This window comes from Hyaena hyaena, unplaced genomic scaffold, assembly GCF_003009895.1.
Source record: "Hyaena hyaena isolate Hyena2069 unplaced genomic scaffold, ASM300989v1 scaffold_88, whole genome shotgun sequence".
Classification (NCBI taxonomy): domain Eukaryota; kingdom Metazoa; phylum Chordata; class Mammalia; order Carnivora; family Hyaenidae; genus Hyaena; species Hyaena hyaena.
Window position 1 is genome coordinate 2,382,418 of NW_024080720.1, and position 22,209 is coordinate 2,404,626.

The 22,209-nt window shown below is 45.1% G+C and overlaps 1 protein-coding gene across 2 annotated transcripts in view; it reads left to right on the forward strand.

Annotated features, from left to right (window-relative positions):
* The window catches only part of PRKCB (protein kinase C beta), a 329,605-nt gene that overhangs the window by 268,070 nt on the left and 39,326 nt on the right, over positions 1–22,209 (forward strand). For both annotated transcript variants that reach the window (XM_039234397.1, XM_039234398.1), the window contains exons 10-13: positions 1,128–1,301; positions 14,792–14,883; positions 16,697–16,759; positions 22,008–22,146. In XM_039234397.1, coding sequence (XP_039090328.1) covers positions 1,128–1,301; positions 14,792–14,883; positions 16,697–16,759; positions 22,008–22,146 — 468 coding nt within the window. The remainder of the gene's footprint in view (positions 1–1,127; positions 1,302–14,791; positions 14,884–16,696; positions 16,760–22,007; positions 22,147–22,209) is intronic.

The window sequence follows — 22,209 nt, forward strand, 5'->3', positions numbered from 1 at the left end:
CCTCTGGCCTTGGGCCTCTGTTACATTCTCTGGTCCTGCAGCTGAGTCAGGTGTGAGCATTTTTATTTACTCAGCCACCTTCTGGAGCTCTGAGCAAGTCAAGTGTTTAAAGGCAGAGACTTAGAGTCGGTTAGACCTGAATTCAAATCCTGTCCCTGTCCCTGACTGAATTTGCTGTGTGAGGCGTCTTACCCCCCATGAGCCACTCTTTCCTGTAAAATGGGGTTCTGCAAAGTAATGAGAAATAAATGAAAACTGGCACATTGATAAGTGCTCAAAAATGTAGTGGTGACACAGTGTGTGCAGTTAATGCTTATGGCAATCTGATTGCTTCTTCCTCCAGGAAGCCTTTCTGGAAGGCCCCAGGCCCGATCAGGTCCCCTGCAAGGTGGTACTGCCCCATGCTTCTTCTAAGAGGCTTCTTGAAAATGGTAGCTGCTGGCCACTGTGGCATCTGGCATAGTCACAACCAGTGAAAATAATGATGTGTCCTGAGCCACACTGATTAACATGCTGGATTTGTGACCACAGCTGCATGGAAGGAAACCCCAGGACAACATGAGAGGGTGTTAAAATATTACACTAATCATCCCTGTAATTAATATCAGAAGTCTTTCTTCCTCTGGGCTACAGGGGCAGAGAACATGTCTGCTTCTTTATTGCTGTATTCCCAGTGCTTAGCAAGCTCTTGGTGAATATTAAATAATCGAGTGAATAAGGGAACAGGTGCCCCAAATTCAGTTTTATCAGGAATCTGCTCATTCCCTCATTCAACAAATATTTACCGAACCTCTACTATGTACCAAGCACTATTTCAGGCTCTTGGGTGACAGCAGTGAACAAAACCAGCAAAGATGCTTTCCCTCATGAGGTTTACATCCTAGCCCTGTTGGCTGGGCATCGATACATATCCCAAAGGGATCGATACTTGCTTGCTGCTGTTGGAACCTTCCCTACGGATTGGGTTTAGCCATTCAAAATGCGAAGTCTGTAGAAAACTTTATCCATTATTTCAGTGTCCATAGAGGGCATCTGGGCAGAGCTTGGAGCGGGTTTGAATGAACATCGGCTGCCCATGGCTTTCTGGGCCCTTCCAACCACCCTGACAGGCTTACTCTCTTTCCCAGGTCATGCTCTCAGAGCGGAAAGGCACAGATGAGCTCTATGCTGTGAAGATCCTGAAGAAGGATGTGGTGATCCAAGATGACGATGTGGAATGCACGATGGTGGAGAAGCGGGTGCTGGCCCTGCCCGGGAAGCCACCATTCTTGACCCAGCTCCATTCCTGCTTCCAGACCATGGTAACTTGTCCGGGGGCTGGGCCATTCCACGTCTAGGGCTTCTCCAGGCTTTGGCCAGAGCCATCCCAGCAGCACACACCCCAAAGAGGCACCTGGACCCTTTCTGTTCTGGAGACGGGAGGCTGTTGTGCCCAGGGGAAGCTGCTGAGAATTTCTGAGGTTGCCACTGAGAAGCTCTCCCCTAGGCAGATGCTGTTTCAATGAAGATAAAAGAACTCAGGCGATTGGTTTAATAACCAACAGAGCAGGGTCTTTCTCAGACAGCAAGAGGTGACTTGAGGATAGGAGCTGAGGACTTTTGGTCTCACAATATAAGATCTTACAGCAGAGCTTAGGGATGGGAATGAGTTGGGAAGGGCCACAGGGTGTGGGTTTAGACGATTACAGTCAGCCCTCCAGGCCCTCCAGATAAATGCTCAGGTACATTCTGCCGGTTGCAGGAATCTTCTTGAGGGAGGGGTTGCCTGAAATCACAGCCTTTAGGAGACTTCTAGAGCAGGGGGCACAGTGTCCTAGGCAGGGGCTAGTGAGCACAAAGCTGTGGCTCCCAAGAAAAGAAGGGGACATTTGTGTACTGTTTGCTATTAACTGATTCCACGTCTGTCTGTGAGAGCAAGGCCATCCCTTTAAGTAACCTCTTACCTTTTTCTCAGTTCAAATTAGACCCTGGCCTCCATGCCTAAGGCGTGGGTGGCCAGAGCCCAAATGCAAAAAGGTACAAAGTTAGTTCTTGCCTTTGGGGCTTCTAAAGGGCCAGTGACCCAGTGACTCCAAGAAGCTTTAAGGGATTCTTTAAGATTATTTCAATTCTGTGTGCTCTTACTATGCATGCTAATTTTAGAGCCCACCTCCTATGTGAGATGAGATGCTATTGTATGTTGCATATAATTTAAAGCTTGAGGCTTCCTGTCTTCTCCAACATCACCAAGTCCTGTGCTCTGCTGCATTAGATTCAACATTCCCAGCCCAGAAAGATCCAAAACTGGGTTTGGGGTGGGTTTTCTCAGTGTAGACTGCACACCGGGCTTAGAACTGCCCTGTGTGAAAGGGGCAGAACCGGAACTTGGCTACTTCCCTGTTCAAAGAAGTCTCTTAATACATTTTGGGGTCAGAGGGACCTGGGTTCAGATCCCAGCTCTGTCACTTACCATATTTGCCAAAGTAGGGTGCATGTACCCCTGTGCAATGTGGCCCTGGGTATGAAGGGTGACTTTGGCTGGTGCATAGATTTAAAATTACATTCTCCTTTTAATTAGTTTTAAGTTCTTCTGAATGCCTCAAGGAGAATGTTTCCATTTGGTGCCCACACACCTGTACCCTCTTTTTAACACTTCCCTTTTAACACAGAGTATCAGGCTTTGGGTTCTATGCCTTGGCAAACACCAGTTTCTAGGTCATATATATGTATGCAAAACAAACATATATATGGGTTTTTTTTTTACAGACTTTTTTCTATTTATGGCATAGTAAAGTCTCTCAATTTTTAAATTTTGAGGTATTATAAGACAAATATAAAAAACACAAAATAGATGTTTTAGTAATGAGTTATCATAAGGTTAAGTTCCTCAAAGCACCACCCAGGTTGAGAAACAGAACTCTGGCAGCCACTCTGGAAGGTTCTTCATGTTCTAATCTCAATCTCCCTGCAAGCAGTGGCTTGACTTCCTTGTGCGTCTTTATAGTTTTATCACTTGAGTCTTATCATCTCTTAATATGATAGTTTAATCTTTCCCATTTTTAGAAACTGGTTGTGTCTTGTAAGCCTTTTAATACAGTAATTTCTCCCCTCCATCCCTTCCTTTTATCTGTTCCTTCATCTGCTGAAGATCCTAGGCTGTTTGACTCAGACCATTTTCACAGTCTGGATTTGCCGATTGCACAGGTGTGGGGCTCTTGCACATGGTTTCCCTGTCCAGTGTGTCTCCTGCAAATTGGTAGCTGGGCCTAGAGACTCAGCCAGATTTGGGTCCAATCCCTTTGGTCAGAACGTAGAAGGCATGCTCTTTGGTTCAAAGGTACAGAACACCCCGTGTCTCTTTCTATGATGTAGGCAACCACTCTGTGCCTAGGCCCATTAGTGGTGGTACCCTAATTCTGTCATTTCTTTTTCATTTCCTAGTAGGAATGCCTCTTGGAAGGCAGGCTGCCCCGCCTCACTTACCTGGTTCCCCGTGGCACAGCTCATATAGGAAAGGCTTGATAAATGCTGGATTCTTCCTTGTTGTTGGACAGTTTGTCATGAATTGGTTTACGATTATGCTCCAAAGGTGACTAACACTTGCTTCTAAAAGAAAATGTTTGCCTAAAAGAACAGAGTCTGTGTAAAGAAAAATATTAAGGGAGAAACAGTTCGCATCCTTGGCATAGTCGTGAAGAGAGTTGCAAAGCCTGAGTTTTAGGGAATTAGGTCTTTAAGGCACTCAAGAGATGGCAGAGACAGGACCAGACTAGATTCTTAAACCTCTAGGTTCCTTCACGCTACATCTTCTCTTTTTCCCATTGTGGGTCCCCAGGTTTACCCACTGACATCAACAGTCAAGAAGGGTTTCAGTCTGATGAGAAGACCAAGAAGAAATCTTGTTCTCAAGCAAGAGGTTGGACTGACTTAGAGCACCATTTTCAATTTGGGTTGAATGAATTGAGATTGGAGGTATTAGTCATGTGTGACTAACATTAATTCATTGATGTACCGTATCTTTGTTAGTAATGTACTGCTCTAAAAATGATAGCAGAGTGGATTTGAGGCCATGCTTTTCATACCGTACTGCCTCACTCATATTTCATTATGCTCTCTGGCATTAGACAGTAGGGCTGGGGTTTACCTGGAAATTGTGTGGGGCCCTGGGTCCCCTCAAGAGGTGTCACATGTCATGGAAGAGAGACGGTACTGAGAACACACTTTCATGGATTCAAGTCTTGTGTAGGGATGGAGGCCCATGTGGGCGGCCACCTCATGGTCTCCCAACCCAGCAAGGCCAAGGGTGGAACAGATCGCCATCTTGTTGGTGTGAATCAGATGAAGTAGCTATACTGTCTCTAAGGGCTGCATCGTTTGGGGAAAAAGTAACTGTAAATGTTACACTTGTGCTTGGCTTGAGGAGATGCCCTCACTGCCTTAGATAGTATTTTTAAGCACATGTACTTTGATTTTACATAAATTAAATTTACTTAAAAGACACAATAATGCCTACTAACATGAGGCACAGGCTAACACTCTTAAGCCATGTGACAACCTTGGGATGGGTCCTGTCATCACCCCTCTAGGACGAGGGGACTGAGGCCACACAGCAAGTACATTTTAGGGCCAGGACTTGAACCCAGGCAGTCTAGCTCCACAGGGCTTTACACTTAACTGTGACACTGTTAGGTCTTTTTGTTGTTGTTGTTGTTGTTAATGTTTATTCATTTTTGAGAGACAGAGAAAGACAGAGCATGAGCAGGGGAGGGGCGGAGAGACAGGAAGACAGAGAATCTGAAGCAGGCTCCCAGCTCTGAGCTGTTAGTTCAGAGCCTGACCTGGGTCTTGAACTCGTGAGCCATGAGATCATGACCTGAGCCAAAGTCAGATGCTTAACCAACTGGGCCACTCAGTTGCCCCCATTGTTGGGTCTTTTGCAGGTGCTGAGAATGACTCCTTGGATTTCTAGGCCATCTGATGCCCGTGAGGCAGAGCTGCCAGCAGCCAGCCAGTCTCTAGGCTCCACAGGGGTCCAAGCCCCACCCCTTGCTCGCTCACCTCTCCCCTGCTCAGTGAAGGCTCCATGTACTTCTCGCATTTCTGTCTCAGGAGGAGACCTGACTTTCCATCCGAGCATCTCCCTCGTGTGGACTTTCAAACACTTGGTTTCATTCACTTCACCAAAAAAAAAACCTTGCTACAGAAGGGATTACCTGTCGTCCCCCACTCTGCAGGAGGAAGGCCTGAGGATCTAGGATATTGGGGGTAGTTTTCCCCAGACACAGCCCGAGCTCCCAGGCCCACTGAATTCAGAACCAGGCTTTTACTAGCACGTTATGTGGAGTTGCAGCCCACGTGGCCTTAACCGTGATGTTACAAACAACAAAACCCAGCAGCCGGTGTTGTGAGCACGTCGGCGTGGGCCGGGCAGGCCTCCGCATTCTGCAGGTGCTTCCATTGTGTCCTCTGGGCGCCACTCCTGGTAAACGCCGGTACCATCCCTGCTTTATCCAGGAGGACGCCCAGACTCAGAGATGTTAAGTAACTCGCGCAGTGTCACACAGTATGTAAGTGGTGACACTGGGATTTGTTCTGCAAGAGTCCAGAACCCCAACCTTGCTATCCTGACCCCAGGTTCCATTTTCTAGTTTCTAAGTCACTTTCGCTCTCATGATTACATCTAGTTTTCACAAGAACAGTATAAGCAAGTGCTGTCTGCAGTTAGGCGCAGAGGAAACCAGCCCTCAGAGAGGTGAAATGGCTGGTTATATAGCCGGTAAGTGGCAGGCTTCCTAAAGCCGCTTCAGGTGTTCCTTCCACTACAGAAGAGTCACCTACTCACCCCGCAAGGATATTGCAATGATTAGAAAGGTTTTATGGTGGGAGTTATTTTAAAATGTAGGGAGCACTACATATATATGAGGCGAACCATCATCGGTAGCTTGGCACAGGTGGGCAGGAAGGCAACAACCCTTTTTGGGGAAGGCCCATGGAGGTGGTCATCTGGCTCCCACTCACCTTCTAGAGTTGCATCGCCCCCAACCCCCTGATTGGTGCTGCAGAGGAGAGGAGGCAGGCTGGGCTGAAGCAGGCAGTATCTCCGAAACCAGCCCCCTAAAAGTCAGACCATGCCTGCCAGTATACAGAGGCTACTAATGCTTATTGATTCTGTCACCAAAAATTTATTTGTTGAAATAAACATGTCAGGACCCAGCTGCATTCTTGTGAGGGCTCCATCAGTGGATAAAAGAGATAAAGTCCCCTGTTCCTTTGGAATTTACATTCCATGAGGGGAGACGGATAATAGACAACAGTGCGACAAAACGTAATGGGGGGAGAGATGGAGGGATTGGTTCAGAGAGATGCTGTTTTTGATACAATGATCAAAGAAAAGTCTTTCTGATAAGGATGGCATTTGAGCAGAGACCAGAGCTGGCGAGGGCACGAGGCATGTGGATATCTGGAGGCAAAGTGTCGGAGACAAAGAGGAAGTGTGTGTAAGAGCCCGAGGCGCGAACATGCTCAGAGTGTTTGAGGAGCAGAGAGGAGGCCGGTGTAACCCGAGTGGATTGTCATTTTGTATTTTGTGACCCAGAATTCCTCTATGAATCAGCTACTTTGGAAAAATGACAAATCCAGTCTAACATGCTGCAAATCCGATATGTTTTTCTTGCTAGTGTCTTAGAATTTTGAAAATGAAAGATCCTTAATAGAATTTAAAAAAAAATTCCGAAGGTGGCCAAAATAGATAAAAGGGAAAAAGACACCCACCGATATGCAAAACAACTTTTGTCATTCTTAGAATGATGCAAATTTAATTATAAAAAAACTTACTTGGAAAAGCAAAGTTACATCAGAAGTATATTCTCAAAAAAAAATGGATTAAAAAAAATCTCTGAAAAATATTCATGGCACAATGTTAACCGAAAATGAAAGGTATTAAATTTTAAGGGATTGTTCTAAACGTGTTAAAACTGCGTATGCACATGGAAAAGAATCCAAAAGAAGCATAGACAAATGAAAACCTTGATTTGATTTAGGGAAGGGTCTGTGGATAATCGTCTTCGTTTTAAATTTATATTATTTCAGAAATGTCTATAATAAAACAATTTGAAAGTGTTGAATGTGCCACAAGATGACCAATGTTAATACCCAAGGAGATGTAAAAGCCATCAGAAAGTAGTTGAATTTTTTCAATTGCTCATTAGATGAACTGAGGTTTAGGCAAATTGTTCTAGAAGCACAAAGAGTGTGAGTGCCTCAGCCAGAAAAGTCTGGGTCGGTGGTTATTGGCTGTGTGACCTCTAGAAAGTCACTTAGCAGCTCTGGATATTGGTTTCATCATCTTTCAAGTGAGGATAATAAGTGAAAATTTAAAGACATGATGTACAATGTGCAGAATAAACAATAAATGGAGGCTCCCTGCACCAATGGAGCTGGGTTTGAGGGGCACCTTGCTACATGGGCACAAAAGAATTATGTTTCCTCCAGTCCTTTTGCAGTTTTTCTCAGGGACAATTGTCAGCCTGGCACATTCATGCAATTTCCCAACTGCCAGTGGGCACAGGCAGTTAAGTCTCCTTAGCAAAACATCTATTTTAAATGTTTTCTTTTCAATTGAACATATGCACTTCTTTTTTTTTTAAATAGAATTAGATTTTATGAGTCATTGAAGGACAGAAGTTACTTCCTCTCCAAATTTGCTGTCATGGTCCAGCAAGAACTCAGTTGCAAGGCATGCTGGGATGGGCGTCAACCCAGAATGCACATGCGGACAGAAGAGGGATGAGGATGGTTCCACTTGTAGATCTGGCCTCTGAGGTCCTGTCCTTCAAGCACCAAGAATGTCCAAGGGGTCCTAGTAACTCGGGATCAGTTCAGGGTTGGCAGGGGGGCCCAGGGGTACGGTTTGATAGAAGGGTATGGCTGTAGGAAGCTTTGACAGTTGTCTCAGTCAGAATGGTTGGGTTGCAAGAAGTAGAAAACCTCCTTCTCCAAATTATTGCATTAAGAAGAGAGAAAGAGACAGAATTTTATTGGAAGAATCCAAAGGCAAAGATGTACCTGAGCCTCATGGAGAACTAGAACTTCAAAGCTTTCTAGAATAGATCTCATGTTTCTTTCTCCTGGTTTTCTTTGTTTCTCCCTGATCATGCTAACAACATAACTTCTCTAGCCCCTTGCAGGTTGCCCATCTGCCGAATTCCCAGAGTTCTGATTCATACTCATGAGAAAGAGAATCTGATTGGTTCAGCAAAGGTCAGATGTCTTATTCCTGGCCCATCCACTGATAGATAGTTGGCTACTACTGACTCAGTAGGAACCTTTAAGAAGGGGTTGTATCTACAGGGAAGGGATCACTGGTGCTCCTCTCAAATGGGAGTCACTATTTTGAGTGCAAGGAAACTACGGGTTTGGAGCAGGATATAACCGACTGCTGGTGGTACAGACCCGGCATTGAGTGCCTCCTAGGAGAGGAAGCTGGTGAGAGCTTGGCACGTGTTGGGGCTTTAGGCAACTCAAGCACCTGAGGATCTTGAGGGGACTGAGGAATGCAACCCAGGCATATAAAGTGTGTGTGGGTAGGAAAAGACACAGCCTGGTTCCCTTTGCCTTCTTAATGGTGGCCTTTGCATGTTCATTCAGTAATCAAAGGTTTATAGAAATCTAAGGAAGGGGGAGATGGTCCTAGCCCTTGAGAGCTTTGCTCTCTGTGTGGAAGAGCAAGGCTTGGAAAGCCGAAAAAATAAGTTAGAAGAGCATCCATTGCTTGATTCTGAGAAGGATTCTAAGGCTATCGAATATAGAGGAAAGAAAAGTTGTGTGTGATACATGTCCTTGACCATATGGTTACTTGAGGGAGACTCTGAATTTGCATGAATGTGACATGCATCATCTGAATATCTCTGCAAAACTCTCGAAAGAGAAGCTGTCATTACCCCTTTAGGAAGGCAGGGAAGATGTAGTATCTGATGCAAGCTCTCAGAGTGTGCAAACGGTGTCATTGAGACTTGAACCCAGGACTAGTGCGTGCTAAAGCCAGGGCTCTCAACCACCGCACTGCAGAGCTTCTCGAGAGGAACAGCTGCGTCTGAGCGGTAAGAGAAGCAGCTTACGGACAGGATCGATTCATCTGCCAGCCTCGAAAATCATTAAAGACCATTCAGTAGGCAAATGCTTATTGAAACTCACTTGAAAGCATGGTGCATGTTCTTGGAGTGGCCCACATCCTTGATCCTCTCTGTCTATAGCTTCTTCTTAAAAGTGGCAAGTGTCCCCCCCCTCCCCGGCAGTCACATGGGAATCAGTCACATCCCACTTTCAGCCATCTTAGAGAAAGAATGATGATTTCTTTGAATTCTCTGCTCTACCCGGCCTCCCCCTCCCGATAAATTCGGCACATGCCTTGCAGTCACTGTTTTACATTGAACTACGCTTACACTCCCGCTTCAGATGTGAGGCATCCAATCCAACCATTTTGCATGATGCGGTGTGACAGACAGACATTTAGTTTGATTTCCTCACCGACTGAACACGAGAGAGAAAGGGGAAGGGAAATTTAAAATACCTGAAGTCATTGCATGCTCAGGGGACAAGGGCAGTATGTTAATGAAGAATAACAACAATAACAATGGCAGTTTTGGGGGAAGCGCTTTCAAAGTTGAGCAGGCTGCCTAGGTTGAAGAGAAAGATGGAGAGCTTGCCTTTCTGCGCTTTTAATTGGAGTCGACAGTGGAGCACCCACGTAGAAACGTCCTGTAGCCAGCTGGAGCGAACTGGAGCTCAGGAGAAAGACAGGGGAGGGAAATAGAAGTCAAGACTCATCAGCCAGGAGAGATGAAGGCTGAAGGCTTGAGCTGTGACAAGTCCTCGCTGGAAACTTGAGCAATTAGGGGGGCTCAATACCCAACATGTACTTTCTGATTTTCACGAGTAAAGACAAGAGGTCCTAATCAAGAACCACTTCATGTGACCAGAAGAAAGATCTTTCAAGGCCTTGAAATGATTTATCAGAAGAGTGGGGAGCAAAGTCAGATCTCAGGGCACTATGTTGGGGGGGGATAATTATGTAAGAATCGGAGGCAGTGGGTGAGGACCACTTAGTTAGCTGACGCCCCCAGAGCTTCCTCTTCATGCTTGTCACGCAATTTCTCTTATCACGTTTTATTTTAGATTCTGGCTCGAGTTGGTTACATATCTCTTTTCACGAAGACTCTGAATTCTCTGAGGGCAAGGCCCATATGCTATTCATCATTGTTTACCCCTTTAACACCTAATACATGACTTGCAAAAATAAATGCTCGAGGAAGGTTCTAAAATGCACCTCGCTGCTCAAGATTGGCTCAAGATTGCCCCTGGCAGTGTTTTTCAAATTGGATGTTCCTTACCTTGGAGTGCCAGATGAACTTGGTGGGACATGGACAAATTGCATTTGTTTTAAAAATAAGTCAGTTGAGGGACCGATGGCGCGAAGCCAGGCTGGATATAGCATAGAGTTGATAGACTCCAGGTACACATTTTTTTTTTTTTTTTTACAGAGACAATGAATTTCCACTTAGGACTTTCGTATGAAGTTGTAAAATTGTTAAATAATGTGTTTCAGTAAAAAAGTAAAATATATTTTAATGGAAATATGTTTAAAATAAGTAGGTTTTAGTGGATGAGGTGGATAAACATGGTAAAATCTTGGAACCCGTGTGGGAGACAACCAAAGTTTGAAGTTGATGGCCTCATGCAGTTTATCATAATCTGGTCCTAGCCTTGCCTCGCTCCTTTGTCCTTTGTAACTCTATGCACTCTGCTGTCCTCCTCAGCAATAATAGCCACAAAATCAGGGGCTTGCAGGGCTAGTTCTATTTTCCAAAATATGCATTAAAATAAACACAAAACTGTAAAGGTAAAGCCTTATGCATCCATAGCCCACCTAAAATCATCTCCCACCACATTTTGGGAAACATTGCTGTTTAGAAATTTATCTGGTTTCCCCACTCATCTGGGTATTCCTTAACATCAGGCAACCTGGATTATTCCCAGCAGCCTCCCTGGCAGTAGAATAATGCCTGGCCTAGGGTGGGCATCATTAAGCGTTCGTTCGGGAAACAGAGGGAGAGCAGGGTGCCAGCCACACTTTCAATATGTGAAGTACTGGTGTGCCAAAGCCAGACTCAGTGCAGTTCAAAGATGATGGATCTCAGGATTTTCCCACATACGGTTCATGGCAGAAACAAACCACAAAACGTGGCATTATCTACAAGTGGAGCTCTCCTTGATGTTGGGATTCTAACTAATGAGTTTGGGGGGCAAGCTGAGTTCTTCCAAGCTGAAAGCAAGCAAGTGAAATCTCTCCTTCACTTACTTTTCTCTCTGTGGCCAATGCCATCTGCTAGTTTTAAAAATAATTTTTAAAAGCAAGTGTTTTGGTTCCCTTCAACGTGCAGCAAAGACAGATGCTATTTTTAAGGCTTGTTTTCTATCAAAAAAAAAAAAAAAAAAACCCAAAGAACCAGGGGCTGGGTGTCGGCGGTTCTGACTGACTGTCTCCACTCTGCCACTACCTTGTATGTGACCTTTTCTGCAAGTCTCAAATGCCTTGGACACCGAGAAACAGAAGTGATAACTCTACCTCTCTCTCTGCCTTAGTAAAGATGCTGAGAGAGTGAAGTAGTATCAGTCAGAGAAAGTCCCTTGACTTTGCAAAAATAATTGGTCAACTTGTACTTCTGCCCTGTGACCTGCCAGCTTCTGCCTTATTGTATGACTGGATCTCTCGGTCCTTTCTCGCCCCTCCTGGACTGGAAGCTTTCACAAGGGAGGACACACGCACACATCCGTACAATGTCTAGCTCAGAACCTTACATGGAAGCAGCCTGATAAGGTCTGGAACTGACCTGCCTGGGTTCAAATCCTGGCTCTGCCACTGAACAGCTGAGTAACTGACCATCAGCAAGTTACTTACCCTTTCAGGGCTTGAACTTTCACATCTTAATTTTTTTTTAATTTTTTAAAAAATTTATTTCTGAGAGAGAGAGAGACAGTGTGAGCAGGGGAGAGAGAGAGAGAGGGAGACACAATCTGAAACAGGCTCCAGGCTCTGAGCTGGCTGTCAACACAGAGCCCGACACGGGGCTCAAACCCACAAACCGTGAGATCATGACCTGAGCCAAAGTCAGACGCTCAACCGACTGAGCCACCCAGGCACCCCAGAACTTTCACATCTTTAAAAGGGGAAGCTCAGTAATACTGTCCTGTTGGATTGTTTAGAGAGATAAGTGAGACAAATATGTAAAGACAGTTGGCTAAGTCACATAATAAATGCTCACAAGATGCAGCTTTCTTTTTTTTTTTTTAATGTTTTAGTGTTTATTTATTTTTTAGAGAGAGAGACAGAGTGTGAGTGAGGGAGGAGCAGAGAGAGAGAGAGGGAGACACAGAACTCAAAGCAGAATCCAAGCCTCCACGCTGTCAGCACAGGGCCGGACGTGGGGCTCAAACTCATGAACCATTAGATCGTGACCTGAGCCGAAGTCAGATGCTCAGCTGACTGAGCCACCCAGGCCCCCTGGCAGCTTTATTTTATAATAGTTATCATTCCAGTTATTAGACACTCAGTACACATTGGGCAAAGGCATATATGACTGTAATGTATAAAATAAACTTGTGTGAGCCGTAAGAAAGGTTTTGTTAACAGTGGCTGAAACATTTGTGATGGGATCACCATCATGTTAGAGCTCTTAGCGTATGTCAGCTTAGTTTTCTATGGGCTCTCATGTCACAGTCCTGCACGACAACTTTGTGACTTTTGGCGACAGCAAACCTCTTTTGACACTGAAGACCCAGCCATACCAACCTATAAATATAACCAAAACACACATTTCACAAAATAACACCCAGGGGTACTCTGTGCAGAGCGCCCCAGTAATTTCCATTCCATTCTCTCTCTCTTTTTTTTTAATGTTTATTTTATTACTTATTTTTGAGAGAGAGACAGAGCGTGAATGGGGAAGGAGCAGAGATAGAGGGAGACACAGAATCTGAAGCAGGCTCCAGGCTCCAGGCTCCGAGCTGTCAGCACAGAGCCCGACATGGGGCTGGAACTCATGAACTGTGAGATCATGACCTGAGCTGAAGTTGGACACTCAACCGACTAAGCCACCCAGGCGCCCCTCCATTCTCTTTTCTTTTTTTATGAAGTTGATCACGTAGGCATCAAGGAGTGACCTGCCCCAAGTGGAAGTCTCTAAGAAGAGGGGAAGTCGTTCGTTCATTTAGCAGACACCCCTTGATACAAGGAAAAAGGAGATATCTCATGGAGGTGCTTCTCAAGGACCGTGACACTCACGTCTCACTGAGTCCCTGCAACAACACTGTGGTTCAGCTATTACTATTATTATTCTTTATCATTATCTCCAGGGAGGAGATCCAGATGTTTAATAACCTTTCCAACTCATCCAGCTATCAGGAAGAAGAACTGGGTTCCAAATCAAGTCTGTTTGACACCATTCTCTGGGCACCTACTAAGTGCTAATTATGGACCAGGAATGGGGCTTATATGGCTGAGAGAACACAAGCCCTGACTCTGAGGGAGTTCATTCACATCTCCCTTGAAAGGCATGTTTAAAGAATCCCTGAATGGAGTATAAATTTCTTTTTTCTGGCTCAAATTCCTTTCCTTCTGGGTATGCCCTCTGAGGCCACTCAAATTCTAAGAATTCATTTTTTCCTATAATCACTATGTTAGTTATGTTACAATACCTCAATATTCAATGGCTTAAAACCATGATAAACATTTATTATCTCACCGTTTCTGGGGGTCAGGAACTCACGAGTGGCTAACCTGGATGGTTCCAGCTTTGGGGTCTCACATGAAAGTTGTAGGCAGGTGATCAGCTTGGACTGCAGTCATCAGAAGGCTTGACTGGGGCTGAAGGCTTTGTTCCCAAGGTGGTTCCTTCCCTTGGCTGGGGAGTTGGTGCTGACCATTGGCAGGAGGCCTTGGTTCTTGGCCAAATGTACCTTCCCATGTGCTGCTTGAGCATTTCCATGACACGGTGGCCAACTTCCCCAAACAAATGATCCAAGAGAGAGCAAAATGGAAGCTGCAATATCTTTTGTGACCCAGTCATGGAAATCATACACTGTCATTTTTACAGTATTCTTTTTTTTAAATGTTTATTTATTTATTTGGAGAGAGAGAGAGAGATAACCTCAAGCAGGCTTCACGCTGTCAACGCAGAGTCTGATGCGGGGCTAAATCTCATGAAACGTGAGATCATGACTTGAGCCAAAATCAAGAGTGGGACACTTAACCTACTGAGCCACCCATGTGTCCTCATTTCTACACCATTCTTCTGGTTATGCAAGTCAGTTCTATTCCTTGTAGAAAGAGGCTGCAGAAGGACGTGAGTACCAGGAGGCAAAAGTCAGAGGGCCATCATGCAGGCTGGTTCCCACAGCTACCTTTTATCTGTAGTATAATCCATGGATTTATTTTCCACTCTTTACTACAATTAACTTTTATCCTAAACTGTAGTATCCGTTAAGTCATAATATTAATCTGCTATTTACATTTTCTAGTACAAACAAATATAACATTGTGGTTATTAATTTTTTAAAAAATTCATGTACCGCCTGTGCCCGGCTACATACTTCCAGTGGCACAAACACTCCACCTGGGGAAATAATGGGCCTGGCAAACAGGGGCTTGTCACAGAGTTCTGGGCGTTTTGATCATAAACCCCAGCTCTTCCCTGCTCTCCATTTGGAACGTGAGAAATACGGGATACTGATGTGGCTGTTTGCTCTCCTCTCCCAGGACCGCCTGTACTTTGTGATGGAGTATGTGAATGGGGGTGACCTCATGTACCACATCCAGCAAGTTGGCCGGTTTAAGGAGCCTCATGCTGTGTAAGTACAAACTTGTGCTCTGCTTTTTTTTCCCCTGTGAGATCCTTGCATGTTAGTTCCCTTGGATTTTTAGCTAAATGGGATTGTTAGCATCTTGAGCTGCTTCATGATACATGTATGGCCAGGGGAAAAAGTTATTCTGCTTGATATGGGATCCTTCTTCCTCCCCCCCCCCCCCCCCCCCCCCCCCCACCAGCTAAGACCCTGAAGCTTGAAAACCACAGCTCTTTTTTATCTCTGATGTTTTGCCCCGACTCCTAAGGGAAAGGCCCCATAGATCCCTTGGGGGATATCCTTGTAGGTTTTGTTTATTCATTTGTCAGTATTTGTTAAGAGCTTAGTATGTGCCTGAGCCCAGAGAGTTTGTAGAAACTTGCTCAAGATCACAGAGCTAGTTTGAGACAGATCCACATTCTGACCCAGATTTTTACTCTTGTTCCCTGCCCTGCACCGCTCTCTCAGTTGCCCTCATTCCCAGAGGATGAGGAATCAAGTTGCATTGTGGCGGTGCCCTGTGGCTCCTGGGTGGGGAGACTGATTCGGTTTTTTGGAACTGTGTTTCCCCTGCTGGGTCCATTCTGTCCCTGTCAGTCCCCAAGGCAGCTAGAATCTTCTGAGAACAGGATCTCATCATGTTCCTCCCCTGCTGTTGGTGAACAGGGACAGCAAGTCATAGGATTAGTAGCATTAGCCTCTCCTGAGGATTTCGCTAAGATCTTATTGTCCCTCTGCAAAGCCCCCCGGGGCTCAATCTAAGGCTCCATCTGGTCACTCCCATGGCTTTCTGGCTTCTGTTCTGTTCAGCTCTACCCCCTCTCATCCTACCTGCCAAGGTTGTGAGCACAGTATTCTGGTGGGTTTGCATTCTTGAGCTTCCAGATCTGGTCGCAATTCCCATAAGACCAGGGGGTTGGCTCTTACTCTCCTTCTAATGCCTAATTGACCACAGACCCTAATCCCATTATCACACGGAACAAATTGTCAGGAAGCTTAACATAGTTCCCTAAAGCCCTGCCTAACCCTGTGGTATAACTGGACTTTTTGCTTCTCTCAAGATCTCTTTTCTTCTCAGCCTTTACTAAAAGGTTACACTTTAGGGGCTCCTGGATGGCTCAGTCCAGCTCTTGGTTTCAGGCTCAGGTCATGATCTCACAGTTTGTGGGATTGAGCCCCGTATTAGAATCTGCACTGACAGTGTGGAGCCTGCTTGGGGCTCTCTTTTGCTCTCTCTCTCTGCCTCTCCCCACCTCACTCTCAAAATGAATAAAAAGAGCTTACCCTTTAGACGGATGTTGTGCCTTTCATTAGCGATATAACTTGGCCAAGTTATTTTCTGTCACTAAGCCTCCATTTCCTCACGTAAGGAAGAGGGAGGTAATCGTAGGGCCTACCTCACAGAACTGTTATTAGAATTTAATCAGCTGATAACCTAAAATGGTGGTATGTAGACAGTAAGCCGTCAACAGTTTAGCTGTTACTATTCAGATACTGGATTTGTCGTAGACAGAAATTGTCACTCTCCACCCAGTCCATCCCCTCCCTGGGCCTCCCCCGCCCAAGGCCTCCTCCCCACTGAGCAAGTACTGAACCCTGTCCCCACACTGATTTGTCCTTAAGGCAGCCTCCTGGCTCTCTCAACTCTGTCCACACATCTACACTCCCATACGTTGTTTTATGAGACACGTGGCTGACCATCCGTGGTGGGATGTTAATGCCCTACGCCTGGTTCAATATTGTATTGAATTCTGAGGGTTTGCCAGGCATATGGTGTCCTTGAATCTCTCCATCACTTTTTTTTTTTTTCTAATTCCAGATTTTACGCTGCAGAAATTGCCATCGGTCTGTTCTTCTTACAGAGCAAGGGCATCATTTACCGGTAAGTGAGCATGCTACCCTTTCCAGCCTCGCGGCTCCCTCAGCTCCTTCCCTCCCTGCCTCTTTCTGTAACTGCTTTTAAAATTAGAATCCGTGGTGGGGGAGGAGTCCTCCAGTCCTGAGTTAGGCATGTGTTCTGTCAGGCAGCGTCGCCCACTGCCCTGGCAAAGTTTGGGCAGCTCTAGATGGCGATGGAAGATCTCTATGGACTCCACCGCCAGTGATGGTTCAGAGCCTCAGTGTGAGACCATTCGCTTTAAGAAGGGGAGGCTCACCAGTGGGGGCCTGGCACTTCCTTCTCTTGCCTTTGGACCCCCGATTTGGGGGAGCAAGCAAAGAATCTCGGCTGGCAAGATTTGATGGATCCTATTATTATGAAACATTTTTTTTTCTTTTGCATGTAACTATAGTTTAGAAATGAATCTCTGAAATGCTTGCCCTGAAAGACAGATTAAGTTCAGGACTTGGCATTTGCCCGTTTTTGGAGGAGCAAGTGTATGATCATAGCTGTGTGAGTCATACCGTTTTATATTTCACGCAAGGCAGACTACTAAGCCTGAGGCTGCTATTGGTCAGTGAGTCCAGGGCGTACAATTCTCCTGATGCCACATGGATGCAAATGGCATAGGCAGTGCAGGCTTGGGCTGGCTGGTTATGCAAGAGAGGCTGGCAGGGGTACGGGGCTTTCCAAGGGTGCTTGGCATGGGCGAGTATATATTGAAAAGATTGTGACTAGCCATGAAATTCCATGTCGTTCATTTATTTAACATACATTCATTAAAAGCCCATTATGTGCGGCACATTCTTCCTAGATGGTGTGAATGCAGCAGGGAAGGAAATGGGCAAAACCACCTGGCTTTGCAGAGCTTCTTTAGTAGTGGTTGGAGACAGATCTGTAAATCCCACAGATACAGTCGGTCAGGTCGTGATAAGTGCTGTGGAGTAAAGTCGAGCCGGGGAGGGGGCTGGTGTGTGCTACCTGGTGAGCGGGGTGTCTGTAATTCTGTGGAGAGCATGGGATCAGGCCCTGGAGGGATAGGTGACCTGAAAGTCTTGAACACCTTGGTGCAATCGAAGGCCATGAGACCAAAAAGGTGTGAAGAGATGAACCCTGGTGGGCTCAAGGCAGATGGTGGAGGGGAGACCATGGGCACTGGTGCAATGGAGGGATGGGAAGTGTGTACCTTGCCAGAAGCCTGCAGAGTCCAGGAGCTTTTTTTTTTCACTCCTTGAAGTGGCAATACAAAGCTAGTGGGGAAGGACAAGCATCCTGAGTACATAGAGTCCCTACTCTCCAGAGTTATTCCTGAGAGTGGAGGGATGAAGGTCAGGAAGAGAAGTGGTTTCACCTAGCACATGGGTGAGCTCAGTGAAGAAATAGAAAGAGAGAGAAAAAGAAGAATTTAAACTGTAAATCGCATGCTCATTCTGGCTATGCTTGCCCTCAATGAACCTGTACCATTGCATGGACCCCTGTGGGGGCACCTCTGAAGCCCCCGATTCCATTTGACCACCACAGTGCCAAATCGAACTCTGGTGTTGACAGGCACACATTATTTTTCCTGTGACATGACCCCCTAATTCAAGCCAGTGACTTCAGCAGGTGCTTAACTAAAGAAAGGGGGATTGTGGGTAATCATTGGGTCTACATGATTTTCACCTTATTTGCTGACATTAGAACCTAACTCTTGTGCGGGATGGATCTTGACTAGAATAGAACTGGCCACTCAGGACTGCTGAGCAGATTAAATGTGAGACTGCAAGTTTATGGGAAGAAAATCCAGTCCCATCCAAGGGACCAGGAAAGGAAGTAGAGTTTCCTGTCAGTTGGGTTAGAATCCAGGGCTAGGTTTCCAATCTAGTAGTGACATGGATTGGGACCTGGCATCCAGGACCTTTGCCATTCAGGTCATAAAATACAAAGATTAAATTTCAGGTGCTGAGACTTTGGCTAACTCAAAGCTCTCTCTCATAACTACACCTTCTCCCATTCTTCCTCAACTAGTCATATTTTTTAGGGGACATTTATCACTCTTTTAGGGCATTCAGCATCTGAATTCCTTTCATTTGTGTGTAGAAACAGAGTTTAGCTCCTACTATAGAGAGAGAAAATGTCAGATACTTTCACAGCCTTCCTGCAGCAAGGGCAGACACATAACCCAGGCTTTGACACTTGTCACACTCATACAACACCGTGAATCAGAAGATAGTGACCAAGAAAGGCAGAGACTGTAGAATCGAGAGTGGCCATAGTAATCAGCCACATCTCCTTTCCAGAGGCAGGAGGGGAAGTACTTCTCAGCAACAGCATCCAGAGTCCAGCATTAGGCCTCATGGAACAAGACTTCTGTGGGGGCATCTGTGACATCTTCACTGGACTAGCTCTGCATTGCAGTTAAGCATTGTTTCTGACTGCCTTGCCTCCAAATCTGGTTCTGTAGCCTCCCTGGAGATTCTGTGAATCCCAATACCTTTTTAACAATTCCTATCTAGGTTGAAATGGTCAGAGTTGAGTTTTTTGCTCAGTCAAGAACCTTGATTGAGACAGAATGTTTGAAATTGATAACAAATGAAAATTGTAAAAAAAAAATCACAAAACAGAAGATGTGTGGTGTTATAACTTCATTGAAATTACCTTCATGTGGTAAAAGTCTTTTTCCCTCTTCAGTCAGCTCTACAGTTCACTGAACAATTCTTATATAAAGAGGATGAGGAATTATGTTAGACTTGCCCTCTCTGAGGACCATGGCCGGAGATGTTGGGTGGAGGGCAAACAAAGATCCTTCCAAGCTTAGAGTCTTATTTATGGATCACCATCCCTAGAATGTGTGATGATTTTGCCCTTGATGGATTTCTGAAAATGTAAACAATTGCTCCAGCCCCCCTTTGAAACAGAAATGAAGGATTATTACATTGAGCCAAAGAACGCAGTAGACTATGAAAATGCCAGTCTGTGACAGTGAATATGACTGGGGTGTCCCCTAGCGGCACAACCTGTTGGCCTTGGCACCTGAAACTCCTTTGCTAGAACACATGAAGATGTTATCAGTTCCCTAGTTGCCCCAGCTGACTGTTTTGGAGCATGTGGTCAAGCTGAGGGGAATGTCATGGGTCTCTGTTATTCAAGTCACACGTAGACCTGGCATATTTATGTGAAGCAAGTTGCTGCAACATCTAGTTTTTCACATTTTAAGCTGGCATTCAGAGACCACTGTGGCTTGTAGAGAAGAATGAAGCCTGGATATGGGTGGTACCATGGACAGTGCCAAAGATCATGGATTGTTGCTTTTGGCAAACAGACGGTGCAAGTGGGCATCCCCATGGACCTCAGAGACACAGATAGGAGGTGCCAATGTATTTTTTTTTTCTGATTGTATTCTTTTAGTTGAAAGTGATGACAGCAACTGAATTCAAACTAACTTGTTAAAAGAGGCATTTTTTTGGCTTACATAACTGAAAAGTCCAGGGGACAGATCTGACTTATGCGTGCATGGATCCAGGGGCTCAAATGATGTTATGAGTGTTCACTTTATCAACTCTCTTCTAGGCTCTTCTTTATCTATACTAGTTTTCTAGTTCTTCTGGTGACCCCTGGAACTTCTAGACTTACATTCTACTGCCTGAACAATCCCAGTGTAAAAAGATCTCCTCTCTTTTTTGACAATACCAGCAAAAGTGCCAGGGCTGATGCTCAATGGCTTTGACTAGCTCATACTGGATCACATAGCCATTCCTGAAGCTATCACTGTGACCAGCAGGGTGGGGTGCATCCTATGGCCAGAACAGGCCCACATGACCACTTCTGGAGCCAGGAGCTAGGATCAGCACCACCAACCAAGAATCAGGGAAGGGTGATCCTTCAAAGGAATATTGGGATGCTCTTGTCACAAGATGCTAAAATAGGTAGCGACCACAGATGTCCCACCACCCAATGAAGGTGACTTAAGGTAGAGATCCGAATTGTATAGTAGACCATCTTATTTCTCAGGAAAGTGGACTCTATTGAGATCAAGGAAGATTTGCCCACATTTCATTTCTCCTCATTGGTACTGAAACACCAAGTGTTGACACTGGAGTAGACATTTAGGGAAGATGAAGGTGTGATGATATTGGAGTACCCCAATATGCTGGGAATGTGCAAGCATTTACAAAAATAATCAAGCTCTCCTATCCACACAGATGAAATAAAAGAATGAGAGTATAGTACATGTCCTTCAGGTTAAAAGCTCAAATGTAACCTTCATGGAGGTGACACATCCTGACATCCTGTTTACAGAAACCTTCCCCAGTTACTAACTCATCATCCTCTTCATCTTCTTCACACCACCCATCAAAATCTGCAATAATCATGCTTAGAGATTTGAACACTTATTGTCTTTTCCCCTATACTGGAATTTAATCTGAACAAGGACAAGATGTTTATCTCATTCACAGTATATTTCTAGCTCTAAGCATAGTGCCTGTCACACTAGGTGTGCAACATATTTTTTTTAATTGAAACTATCAACGGAGCTCTTGGGGTCATGTGCTAGGAATCAGCCTAGGAGAGCTTAGAGCGCTTGAAGCTAAATCAGATTCTTCCCATCAGTTGTTTTTTTTTTTCCTCCATGATCTTCAGAGTTTTTTTCAAAAATAATAATTTTGTGAAGGATATATCTTGCTATGAAATATAAGGGGTCCTTAACATACAAAGATTAGCTCTATGGATGCTCTGCTCTTTATTTAGCTTCCTGTCGATCTCTTTTCTCAGAGCTGCTGTCTCATTGTGTCCTCATGAGATGCTTGGCACAGTTGCATCTGTAGAAAAAGAAAAACAGGGGCACCTGGGTGGCTTAGTCGGTTAAGCGTCCGACTTTCGCTCAGGTCATGATCTCGCAGTTTGTGGGTTTCAGCCCCGCGTCGGGCTCTGTGCTGACTGCCAGCTCAGAGCCTGGAGCCTGTTTCAGTCTGTGATTCCCTCTCTCTCTGACCCTCTCCTGCTCACACTGTCTCTCTCTCTCTCTTTCTCCTAGAAATAAATAAATTAAAAAAAAAACATTAAAAAAATTTTTTAAAAGAAAAAGAAAAACACACAAGTGTGTAGACCCTTCTTTATCTGCCATATTATAAGCTACTGGGGGGCGAGGACTGGTTTATATCCACTATTGTCCCCAAAACCTAGCATGGTGTTTTGCACAGCATGGGTGGTTGTTGGTTGACTTGAAATAAATAGCATTTATTAAATCTTTAAATTCTTATGTCTGCTGCAGTGACCTCAAACTTGACAATGTGATGCTGGATTCAGAGGGCCACATCAAGATTGCTGATTTTGGCATGTGTAAAGAGAACATCTGGGATGGGGTGACCACCAAGACATTCTGTGGCACCCCAGACTACATCGCCCCTGAGGTGAGAGCGGATGGGACCCCAAACACATCCACATGGCATTGATGTCTCCTCTGTACCCTGGGT